Here is a 13011-nt window from a genome sequence, read left to right on the forward strand (position 1 = left end):
AGACACACACATTTTTTTTTACATTTCTGTCAAAGTTAATGTCTAAAGACAAAAACTGTAACTTATGAAATCATACCAATCCCCGTAAACCAATATTTCCACAACTATAATGCATTTTAACTGCATGTTTTAACATAACAATATATTATAAAACATTTATGACACCCCTTTAGTTTTGGAACAATCTAGCGGTATGCTCGCGCAAGTGCAACTGGGACATGTAGGCTAATTCAAACTACTAGACGTAGACGTGAACGCTAACCCCACAAATTATTTTTTAATCCGTAGTATTGTTGAAATTTTGAAGATGTCTTCCCATATTCAAATTCGATGTCTAAAATTGCCTCTTGTGGCTTCTGTGGCCCAGGCCCTCTGCCAAAAAATAATAAAAAATCCTAGTTTTCTATTTGTGTAGCCAACACAAGTACAACGAAAGGTCAACGACAGGCTTAGCTCTGGACTTTTATTGAAAGACTTGCAGACTGAACGTTATAGAGACATAAGAATAAATATATTTCTCAAACACTGAAAAGAAAGGAACCACAAAACCTGCAGTGTTACACTGATCAGGCGTAGAGAGAGACCAGACATTCACATAGGAAAAAAAAGAACAAAGAATATACAGTAAGTTCAATCAACAAGCAAATGCATCAACAAAATAAGAAAAAATAACAGCTTGCTAGATAGTATTTGGCAGAGAAAATGCTGAGGGGAGGTGTGTGTGTGTGTCTGTCAAACAGAAGATGTAGGCCTACATAAGATCACACACATCCTGTGTTCTGCACATAGGTGAGCAGTCATAATCACAGCCCCACCAGATCATATCACAGAGGAATGAGCAGTCATATAAAGAAAGGGAACAAACACACAACTAGGATGACAGGAAAACTATTATTTTCAAAAGAGATATGGAACAGGTGGTTGGTGGAGATGATCATTTACAGGAGAGTGAGGAGTAAGAATAAATAATCCATTCAAATGTTTATACAGATTGTTCTTGATAACGGAAACAAGACATTCCTGGTGACACATAAATAAAGATGGCACACCCTACTTAGCTGGGAACGCAATAACATTTTATTCTGACAAAATTGTGGACTCTTATCTTTGAAAATGTCAATTGTGATCTCCCCATGTGGGCCAACGAATTCTATTGTGTGAATGTCATGTAGTGTGCACGGGTGTGTGTGTGTGTGTGTGTAGAAACCCTCCACATCACTAGTGCCTTCAAATCTGCCTTGGTTTTTAGCCCCTAGATGAGACAGCACAGTCACCATAGTGTTGGAATCTAACAAATAAATAGCAGTCATCCCAGAATGGCCACACCTTTATATTGTTGCTGTTTGTCTAGGGGGGGACAAGGATCCTGCTCTCCAAGTGTTGACTGTTAAATATGGGACCGGACACATTTCATTTTGTTTCTGGGTGGAACGCTGTCTTTTAACACTCAAGTGCACCATAATTCAGATTTACCTTCAACTCCACCTCAGAGGCCCCTCCCACCCATACCGGCTCTCGGGGATTGGCTGGATCGAGCAGCCCCCCGCTGTCCATCTCTCTCCTCCTGCTCTCGTGATTGGCCCAGAGACTGAGTGGGTGGGGAGGGCGGGGGATATGAGGGAGGGGGGATGGTGAGGTGGGGTAGGGATGGGAGGAGGGGCCGGGGAGAGGTGGGGAGGGGCGGGGGAGTGGCGGCGGTGGCGATGGCGGCCGTGGCGGGATGCGTGCGGGCCGTCGCGGGCGAGGTATGGGCGCTGCGCGAGCGGGTGGGCTCGGGCGGGCAGTCGCTGATCTGCTCTAGCAGGGAGGGCATGTCGCCCTCGATCCTCTCCAGCACCGCCGCCATCTGCCTCTCGATCTGCTCGATCACACTGTCCATCTGCCAGTCGCCGCCGGCCCCCTGCTGCGGACCCCTGTACAGCCCCAGCCCTACCCCGCCCGTGTACAGGGAGCAACAGGGACTCCCGTACCCCGCCGTCATCCCCAGCCCCACCACGCCCCCCATCTCTGGGTTGTACGGGGCGACGTTGCGGTTCAAACTAGCGGAGCTCCCTGTGGAGTAGCAGCCAGGGGCCTGTGCTCCGCCGCCCCCTCTGGCCATGCTGAGCTCTGCACTGTGCCTCTCCACCCTCCTCTCCTCCCCTCGCCCCGTGATAGGGCTGATGTCGCTCCTCGCCCTCAGCCCTAAGCCCGCCTCCCCCACCATACCCACCCCCCCTGGTTTCTCGGCAACTGCCTCTGGGAGCTGGGTCTGACACCAGCTGGCTTCACTCTCCCCCTTCACCTCCCCCTGCACCTCCCCCCTCCTCTCTGTGGGGGGAGCTGCGGCCGGAGCAGTGGCGCCTGGGGCTGCGCCATGGAGATTAGCCGCCATCTTGCGTCGGTTGTGGGCGTCTGGAGAGGTGGACGTGTGTTTGTTCTCCGTGTTGCTAGGCAGCGTTGAGGTGTCTGGGACGGTAGCCTTAGTCCCCAGGAAGTCTGGGAGGCTGGAGAGGTCAGGGGTAACGGTGGGGCATGTTTTATTCTGCCCCAAAAAATCTTCCCCGTTAGGTTTCGGGGCCGCTTGCGTTTGGCTAAGCTGAGAGAAAGGCTCGTTGGTGGCCGAGGGGGACACCCCCACGGAGAGAGTGGGGGGAATCCCCATGCTCCCCCTATCTACCCCGTTCCTCTCCCCATCCGGCTCCTCCCCCGCGGGCGCGCTCTCCACCATCACCTCCAGGGACACGCCCCCTGGCCTCATCCCTCCCTCAACCTCTCCGCCTTTGCCTCCCACGGCCTCCTCTCCCTTTCTTCCCTGGCCCTCCTGCCTCCCTCCTCCTCCTCCTCCTCCTCCGCCTCCTCCTCCTCCTCCCCCAGTCTCCATTGCTCCATCGTTCATGGCCTCAGAGTTGCGCAGTCGTTGCATGAACGTGGTGACACGGATCGCTTTCTGCAAGATGAAGAGAGAGACAGAAAAAGGGAGAGAAAGACAAAGAGGAGTGGAAGAGAAAGATGAGTGGAAGAGAAAGAGAAGAGGAGGAGAGAGAGGAGGAGAGGTGCAGAAGGAGAACAAGGGTGAAAAGATGACACACACAGGATGTTGTTCAAAAAGTGTAAGGTCTACTTGTTCCAGTCTTGGCTACAGAAGGCAGGATGCCAGAACTATTTGGTCCTCAGCAGAACTGTTAAAATGGGTATAAAGGCTGTTTAGGTAGTCTGATCAGATATAAAAGGCTGTTTAGGTGTGATCACACAGGGTCTAGCTCAGTGCTCAGCACACCCGTCTCTCTGTGACGTCAAGCTCTTGTGAAGCCAGGGCAGCAGATGCAGAGGCATCTACTTTCAGCAGCCCACTTATAGTTCATGGCCTGGTTCAGAAACAACCCAAATCATTCCTCACGATCTCCTACCGCCAGTGTGTTGACAGATCTGTAGTACGCGGATCGGTGTAAAGCTACACGCTGTACGTGCTCAACCATATTACTTACCTGTCTTACCCCAACAGATCCTGGAACACTAGGAGACGTAGAAAGGATATATGGGATGTTTCTGGAACAGGCTAATGGTTTTCACTAGGAGTGTGCGGGAGGCCATTTAGTCACAGCTGAGTGTCCCTGTTTAGTCACAGACAAGCATGGCTCCTGTTCAACGCTGGTGTGGCACTGAGGCACAGTATGGGTCAATGAGAGAGCCAGGAACCACTTCAGAGGAATGAGAGAGGGGCCAGATACTCAGTCACTGCATCCCGCTGCTCCAGACTGGCTTCCTCCCCTCCTCGCCTTTTACCATCTCCAACCTCCAAGATCTGGGGGCTGAAAGGGACACAGATGAAGCCAAGTCTGGAATTACATAACCTCTGTTATGACCCTTGTGTTGGAACGTTAGTCTCAGTCCCACCCTCTCAACACTCGAGTCGGACTTGGCTTAATATGTGTCTAGGAAAGGGGCCTAGGATTAGGGGGAAACACGCGTCCCCTTGGTGGCTGAGTGCCACTGCAGTTACTCATCCGGTCCTCCCAGGGTAGTGAAGGGAAGGAGAGGACAGGAGGCAAGGAAGCCATTTTAGACAGCAGAGATGCACCCGATGAGGAGAGGCGGGGCAGAGCGGATGGAACTTTTCTGGGATAGGCTGAGTGATAGTGGGGGCGGGGCCAGAGAAGGAGGGAGGGCCTATGAAGAGAGACTCAGCCAATGGGATGTGATCAACATATTTCTGCGTTTTCAAAAACAAATGTAGACTTCTTCATAAACGAATGGTTAAAATGCTCATAAAAATGTGAAAATCCCACTTATGTAGACTATTAGTTATATGAGAGATGGTCTCTTTTAACTTATCCGTCTTTACATTGTTGATTACTTTACTGCGATATCTAGATGAAAACATGAGCATGTCACATGTATGTGGAGTCTCTCTGCCCCCCCCCCTTTCCACTCTGAGAGCCACCATAAATACCTTCAGATCCTGGATTCCACATGCAAGGAGAGAGAACAGGGTTAGATCTGTTACAATGGCTGTCACATCATCTGCATAATCCAGGCATCCTTCATCATCATCATCATCGTCATCACCATCATCATCATCATTACCACCACCATCAATATTTACCAGTGTAAAGTGAGATAGCTAGCGATCTTACCCTCCACTTGGCCTTGGCAAAGTTTTTCTCAAACTGGGCACACACTCCATCCTTCAAGTTCTTTTCTGATGCCCCGTTCCCTGAAATCCTGACACACACACACACACACACACACACACACACACACGCACACACACACACATGCACGCACGCACGCACGCACGCATGCACACACGTACACACAGACACAGACACAGACACACACAGTGTAACAGTATAAGCTCATATGTGTGTGTGTGTGTGTTCGTGGGTGCGTGTGTGTGTGTGTGTGTGTGTGTGTGTTTATACTTACCACTCATGCCACAGTGCATCTTGAGCAGTGATTCTCAGCATCTGGTCCACTTCCATCAGTCTGCACACCAATTCCTTAGCTGAGAGAGGGAGATAAGATAGAAAGATAGAGAGAGGGAGACACACACACACACACACAGAGTGGAGACAGTCACAGTGTGTCCAGCAATTCCCCGTAGGCATGCAGTGACATGCCTGAATATCTGGTCAAAGTTTAGAGATGAGTCTAACAGAAAGCCTATCTTGATTGCACAACATTGCCCAGTATTCACAGAACAACAAGAAATAACAAGTCTTTACTGCCTCTAGTGGTGGATGCCTATACCTGCAGGAGAGATGTCGTCCCAGTACGGAGAGTCCAACTCAAACTCTCCCGCTACGATGCGACAGAAGATGATGCGGTTGTGCAGATCTGAGTTCTCCTCCTCAGTCTCGTCATAAAACGGAGGGTTGCCTGATAGACTGACCGATGAACAGATGACCAGGAAAGAGAGAGAGAAAGAGAGAGGGAGAGAGAGAGAGAGAAAGAGAGGGGGACAGAGGGGATGGAGGTAAGAAAGTAAGAGCAAACGACTAACTACGTTGACGTCTAACTGTCTTCCCTCTGTTTGAAACATTCTATATTCCAGGAAGGACACTCACAGGATGTACATGATGACCCCCACTGCCCAGCAGTCCACTGGACGGCCATACCGATGACGAGCTACCACCTCCGGAGCTGAGAGAGGGAGGGAGGGAGAGAGAGAGAGAGAGGGAGAGAGAGAGAGAGAGAGAGAGAGAGAGAGAGAGAGAAAGTGATGCAAGGATGCTTATATGACAAGGATGCTTATATGGCTTATATGACAATATACAGGTACAGTACCAGGTACCATGGTATGCTCAAGAGTGCAGGAGAGAGGGAGAGAGAGGGAGAGAGAGAGAGAGAGAGAGTGAGGCACCCTACCTAGGTATTCTGGCGTTCCGCAGGGTTCCGTGATGGAACCGTTCTCAAACTTGGACAGGTAGAAGTCTCTCAGAACCACTTTGTTGTGGTTGTTCTCCGTGTAGTACATCAGGTTCTCCAGCTGCAGAACGTGGAACACAGAACTCAGAGATGAACTCAGAGTGATGTGTGTACAAGGCTTTGGATGTCTTTTCTGTTCTCATAGGAGGAGGAGGAGACCATTTCACGGATTATGAAATGATGGGCCCCTGGGCACGTAAAGGGCCCCCCCCACCACCCATTTAATTTATTGCGTTTTTAATTTGCCCAATGAGACGGCATCCAATTTGAAGATAATTTGAGAAAACTCACAATAAAAGCAGCTTTACCCAGCTGTGTTTTGACTCGAGGGACGTTAAGTCTGTGGAAAGGATTCCTCCCTAAAAGAGTTGAAGGGCCCATATGGAGTACTCAGCCCCTCTAAAGTACTATAGATACTTAAAAAGTATCATGATGATTTCTTTCTTGTGACGTCTTCAAAGTGAATATTTAGGCTATTGCTTCAGTTTTTCAGCAAGATTTTTGTGGCTCTGTCATTAAAGACAAGAAATGCAAAGGGCCCCCTGAGCTCTTGGGCCCCTGGGCCTGGGCCCAGTAGGCCCGTTCGCTAATAGGTCTTTGGAGGAGACTAGCAAGCCTCAATCCTTATCTTAAAAGAAATATTATAAGAGAACAAATTTGCTCCAAATCTAAATTATATTTAGAAATGTAAATGGTTTCTTTTCAATCCCAGATTGTATTGACTGTGACAGAATAACGCAGCCCTGGCAAAGAAAGGGCAAACAAAATTTGCCAGGGCTGCGTTATTCTACATTTATTGTAAAAAGAAAGAGTGGTCTACTCTGAATCTGAGTCAGGTTCTAATGCTAGTAAATATGCCAGGTTTAGCTACTCAGCTGATTCTCAGCTCTGCTCCCCAGACAGGCAGAAACACACTCTAGCACAGTAACATCATCCTCACTTGTCACACGATAAACTGCACTGCATAATATATGAGATAAATGTGGTCACATTGCATTTCCAACCCATATCACTGTCTGATTTAAATTTCTTGTTGGGCATAATGTAGATTTTGGGGGGTTGCCATGTGGAAGTTAGCAGTTTAAATCCCACCTGTTATATAAAGTATATTATATATCCCCCTATCCTCCTTTATCTGCACCTATCCCATAATAAGAGGTAGATGGTTACCCTTCACAACAGAGGGTGTAAAATAGTTGCTGATGCCAATTCCCACCACTGGGGGGCATGTGAGACCCACAAAACACTGTACTGTTCCTAATGAGGCCTTTTGATGATGCCAATGACTTCAGACATGAGAGAGAAAGAGAGTGAGTGTGTGTGTGTGTGTGTGTGTGTGTGTGTGTGTGTGTGTGTGTGTGTGTGTGTGCGCGCGCGTGCGTGGTTTGTGGCTGTATGTGTGTGTATTTGTGTGTGTGTGTTTGTCACTGGAGACTGCATTAAGCCAGGAAGACGTTTATTGTTGTGTTGCTGTTGAAAGCAGTTAACAACATTAGAGCCATTAGTGGAGAAGGCAAAGAGCATCTCCAAACACCCTGTTTACTAAACACACACACACACACACACACACATATATATATATATACACACACACACACACAAACGCACACACACACTCTCTCTCTCTCTCTCTCTCTCACACACACACACACACACACACACACACACACACACACACACACACACACACACCAAAGACACCCTGTTTACTAAATACTGTAAATGGCTTTCTGGGGTGAGATGGGAATGAATGCCATTTGAATCTGTATCTGGTTTGAATTCTCTCTCTCTCTCTCACACACACACGCTCGTTATTGTTTTATTATTTTTATGTAATGCCCTTTGAGACATACTTGGTGATATGGGGCTATAATACACCTGACTTACTCGAAATGAACGTTAGGGTCCTCCATGTCTCACAATAAGAGGTGCTTATTATTTATAAACACATGTGCACGCACATGCACTATGCACACATCCATGCACACAGACACATCCTCATCCACACACATCCATGCACACAGACACATCCTCATCCACACATCCATGCACACAGACACATCCTCATCCACACACTTCCATGCACACAGACACATCCTCATCCACACACATCCATGCACGCTTGACATCAGCCACTAGTGGTTTTGTTTTTTAAGTGGGGCAAGGTCATTTTTCAGATTTTTTATTTTTATTTTTACAGACAATGAAAGTGTAAATTGTAAGCTTTCAAATGATGTGCCATGCATTTAAATCTTCTCACAGGACATGGACTTTGACAACAAACATGACTATTTAGTGATTCTAAGACTCTTGTTTGCTACAGTATATTGAGTGGGCTCTTCACAACTTCAATTTTCGTAATATGAAATAAAAGGAAAACATTCAAAACAACAACAACAACAACAACAACGTATTTTGTTGAACATTCTACCAATTCATCTCCCCTAGGTCCCGACTCTATTGTCTCATTTGGCTCACAAATGGATCCAGTGGTATCTTTGACAAAGTAACTAACTCCGATCTGACAGGTTTGAATGATTCTAGTGGTACACATATGCCTATAAACACGATTAGACAATGCCTCTCTTTTTCAAGAACCCACAGAGCCACCCACAGGCCAAAATGAGTATCCACAGACGATTTGACATCTGTGCCTCTAGCAAAGTGTAGCTTGAGCCAGTCCCCCTATCCAGAGAACATACAGTATCAATGGCAATTCTTAATATCAGGTCCCTTGCTGGAAAAACGTTTCTCATAAATGATCTTATACAGTATGTGGACATGAACTTGACTGTTTATTTCTGACTGAAACTTGGTTGGATACAAATGGATCAGCAGCCCTGATTGAAGCCTCTCCATTTTTAATTTGGTTGTGTGCCTGTGCGGAGGTAACTTCACTCGTGTAACTGTGCCAGATGGTTTGTTTCATATGGAACAATGTGAGCTCACAAGATCAGGATAGTTTCATGAGGCTAGCGCAGGAAAAAAAAACTAAAACTAATACTAAAACAAATAAAAACTAAACTAAAAATTTTCAAAAAATGAAAACTAAACTGAACTAGCAAACTACTTTAGAAACTAATTAAAACTAACTGAAATTGAAAACAAAAAGTTAAAACGATATAAAACTAATGGAAAATCAAAAGTATTATAACCTTGCTCACAACCGAGGCCACACCCTTGACCTCGTGAAGGGTCTTAAAACTGTTATATCTTCTATCAGTGACCTTAATATCTGACCATTTCTGTATTTTATTTACAGTATTGCTACCTAAAGCTGTAATTAACACTCAATGCTTTGTTAAGAAACGCTATCTGAACTCTCTAGCAGCTGATCATTTTAAAATAATCAGAATCTGAATCAGAATATGTTTATTACCATTGTACTTTTACATACATCTGATTTTTTCCGACACTGTGATGCTTACAACAAAACAACAATGGACAAGTGCAAGGACAGGACAGGACAGTGCATGACAGGGCTTGTAAAGTGCAGTGATACAAATATAGTGCAAAAAGTAGTAGTGCAATTGAACTACAAATAGTGCAAAGTCAGTTAAGTGCAAAAGTTGCAGGGGGCGGGGGAAAGAGTCAGAGGGGAGCCATGTTTATAAGGTTGATGGCCATGGGGAAAAAATTGTTCCTGTGTCAAACAGTTTTAGTCTTTAACGACCGCAGCCTCCTGCCAGAGGGGAGCGGCGTGAAGAGGCCATAGCCTGGGTGGGAGGGGTCGGTCATGATCTTTTTGACCTGCTTCAGCGCCCTGGAATCATGCAGGGCTTGGAGGGAGGGCATGATGAGTGCAATGATGAATGCAAATAGTGTAAAGACCCTGGAAGTGGGGCCTTCACATGTTAATGATTTAGTGACCGTCTTTAATGATAAACTGGGTGCAGCCCTTAACTCTGTAGCACCGATGAAACTGAAAAAGTCGTAGCTAAACAAAAAGCTCCATGGAGGAACAAGGAGATAAATCAACTTAAGAGAACATGCAGAAGAGTTGAGCGCACATGGAGGAAGACCAAGCTACAGGTCCTCTACAATATTGTCAAAGAACACATTTACTCCTTTAATAAGGCCATAAGAAATGCTTGAAGAGATCACTTCTCAAATTTGATTTCTAGAAATCAAAACAATTCCAGGGTGCTTTTCTCAACGATAGACAACCCTCTTAATCCCACTCCCTATACACCTATCAACGTTTCCTCTACTCCAAAGTGAGAGGAAATTGTAGCATATTTTAGAGATAAGATAACTGGCATTAGGATGAATATCACCCAGTCATTTTGCTTGATGACCCTTCCACTGAGCAGTGTTATGTCCTGGACCTGAGTGCAGCCACAGTAGATAATATCGTTGTTAGAAGACTTGAGAACCGGGTCAGCCTCTCCGGGCCAGTCCTTGATTGGTTCAGGACTTATTTAACTGGCCAAGACATTTTCATCGCCCTTGGTGACGCTCAAAGCGGGATGCCGCTCAAATCGGGTCCCACAAGGATACATTTTAGGGCCCACTTAACTTTAACCTGTTAAAGGAACGCGGAAGTAGTCTAAGTTTGTTGCGCTCGCCAGCTCTCCCAAAGTGTATTGTTTTATCCAGTTTTCTTCACTTGTATACCATATCTCCGCGTTTAAAAACCGCGCACTAACATTGGTGGTACACAATAATTCGATTTTTTGGATCCGACGCTTGGACATCGAGCCCCAAGTCTAGATCAAAACAGCTACGCTGCCGCAGCTAGCCGCGGCTAGCCAGCCCTAATCAGCTCCTGACTGGGATAGCCCATTAGCCAACAGGGGACAGCCGTCCCCTGCCTCTCCAGTACCAACCCAACACACCGGAGGCGTGCCTTGCTCCCAGTAGATCGCGTGAGTATTACCAGCACTACTAGGTAAGTAGCCCCACTCCCCCGGCTAGCACTGCTAGCTAGCAGCCCCCACTCCCCCTGCTAGCACGGCTAAGTAAGTAGCCCTACCTCCCCGTTAGCATTACTACATAAATAGCACTCCCTCTCCCCGCTAGCATCGCCTTTAGCAAATAGATTGGCGGTTTTATCCTGTTATTTTAATTCCGCAATTATTTTAACGGGTCTCGCGATGGCTCCACACCCTACCGCCCCAAACTGCTCGGGTTGCCTCCAGCGTAGCCAAAAAATCTCAGAGTTGGAAGGTAGGATCTCTACTCTACACTCTATACATCAAGTCGAACATTACCTGGACTCACTGCTACCTGACCCAGATGTCGACGTCCAGCCTCCCACTGCTCCACCGTCGGCGGCATCCGAGGGTGGGAATGTGGATTTTGATCTCCCCCTGAGTGAGAAATCCTGGCCCAGACTCGGAGCAGAACCCACCCGCCACTGAGCCCCCCCCCCCCCCCCCCGCCCCCCCATCTGTGCTCGTCATCGGATCATCCATGGTGCGCCATGTAGTGGTCCCGAAAGCCCGGACGTGCTGCTTCCCAGGAGCTAAGGTCTCGGACATCAGGACTGTTGTGCCATCACTCCTCGCAGATTATCCCCTGGCCTCATCCATTATCATCCATGTCGGAACAAATGACATCAAGCTCCAGCAGTCTGAGCGGCTGAAGGAGGATTTCAAGGACCTGATCTCCACTGCTCAGGCATCAGGAAAGACCTGCATCATCTCTGGCCCTTTCTCCTCCCCCCGGTATGGTGATGCCAAATATAGTAGGATCCGTCAGCTCCACATCTGGCTGAAAGGCTACTGCTGCCAGTTGAAGCTTCCCTTCATAGATAATTTTACCACGTTCCTGAACCACTCAGACCTCTTCGCCAGGGACGGCCTCCATCCTAGTAGGTCAGGTGCCCGTCTGCTCAGTATGAATATGGACCTGACGCTGAGATCTTCCAGCGTCTGATGTGGGGTCAGCCCGACCCGTCTCAACCACCCTACTGCCAAACATAAACCTCCTGTACCCGCGGGTCGGGCTACACCAGCTCCATCTCACCAGCGCCCCACCATAGACCTTGATTCCCTGCCCCTCACTGAGACCTGGCATAGCGACGTTTATATTTCTAGAAACGAATTCTGCCCACCTGAATATGCCATTCAACAAATTATCTCCCACCGCACCCCTATAACCATAATGAAACAGTCAGGTGGATCTAATATAAAAAACCTGATATCCGTTCCAGTGAATATACTATCCAGGCCTACTAGACAGGCGAGCCAGCCCTTTTCTCCGGATGCTATTTCAATGGCGATTCTAAATGTCAGGTCCCTACCAAGCAAAACCTTTCTCATTAATGATCTTATATGTGAACTTAAATTAGACTGTATGTTCCTAACTGAAACCTGGCTAAATATAAATGGACCAGCAGCCCTCATTGAAGCCTCTCCTCCTAACTATAGCTTTTTTCAATCTATCAGAAGTGGGAAAAAAGGTGGAGGTACAGCCACCATAGCTACAGATGCCCTCAGCTGCAGGACCATCTCCTTTGATGATTTCGCCTCTTTTGAATACCACGCTATTGTCCTAAAATGCCAGCCCCCAGTTCTGGCAGTAACCGTGTATAGGCCTCCCAAACAATGCTCTGCCTTCTCTACAGAATTTTCAGAACTCCTGTCCATCATCCATACAAATTATGATAAGATTATCATCACTGGAGATTTCAACATACACGTAGACACTGAGGCGGACTCGAAAGCTAGGGACTTTATCAACCTCCTAAACTCCATGGATTTTACCCAACATATCTCCGAGCCAACCCACAACCGCGGCCACACCCTTGATCTAGTTATTACTAAGGGCCTGACTATCACTGTTTCCTCTATTAGTGACCTCGCTCTCTCCGACCATTTCTGTATCTTCTTCACTGCATTGGTTCCTAAAGTCAAAAGTAGTACTGAGCGCTTTATCAAGAAACGTTATCTTACCTCCGCAGTAGCCGATAGCTTTAGAGAAATAATGACCACAAACAATTTATCAACTCCAGAAGTGGGGCCCTTAGGAAATATTGAAGACTTGGCAACCACCTTTAACACCAGAGTAAGGGCAGCCTTGGATTCTGTAGCACCTATTAAACTGAAAAGGATCACAACCAATAATAAAGCTCCATGGCGAAATGAGGAAACATAT

General features: G+C 47.1%; 1 protein-coding gene across 1 annotated transcript in view; it reads right to left on the reverse strand.

The window, feature by feature from the left end:
* Nucleotides 1-459: 459 nt before the first annotated feature.
* Nucleotides 460-13011, reverse strand: part of camkvl (CaM kinase-like vesicle-associated, like) — an 83895-nt gene continuing 71343 nt past the window's right edge. The window contains exons 6-11 of the mRNA XM_084436025.1: nucleotides 5851-5971; nucleotides 5550-5625; nucleotides 5233-5369; nucleotides 4909-4987; nucleotides 4617-4704; nucleotides 460-2752 (exon numbers count right to left, since the gene is read on the reverse strand). Of these exons, the coding sequence (XP_084292151.1) occupies nucleotides 1487-2752; nucleotides 4617-4704; nucleotides 4909-4987; nucleotides 5233-5369; nucleotides 5550-5625; nucleotides 5851-5971 (1767 nt within the window). The 3' untranslated portion in view covers nucleotides 460-1486. The remainder of the gene's footprint in view (nucleotides 2753-4616; nucleotides 4705-4908; nucleotides 4988-5232; nucleotides 5370-5549; nucleotides 5626-5850; nucleotides 5972-13011) is intronic.

The sequence above is a fragment of the Borostomias antarcticus genome (genome assembly GCF_949987555.1).
Source record: "Borostomias antarcticus genome assembly, chromosome: 3".
NCBI classification, from domain to species: Eukaryota; Metazoa; Chordata; class Actinopteri; order Stomiiformes; family Stomiidae; genus Borostomias; species Borostomias antarcticus.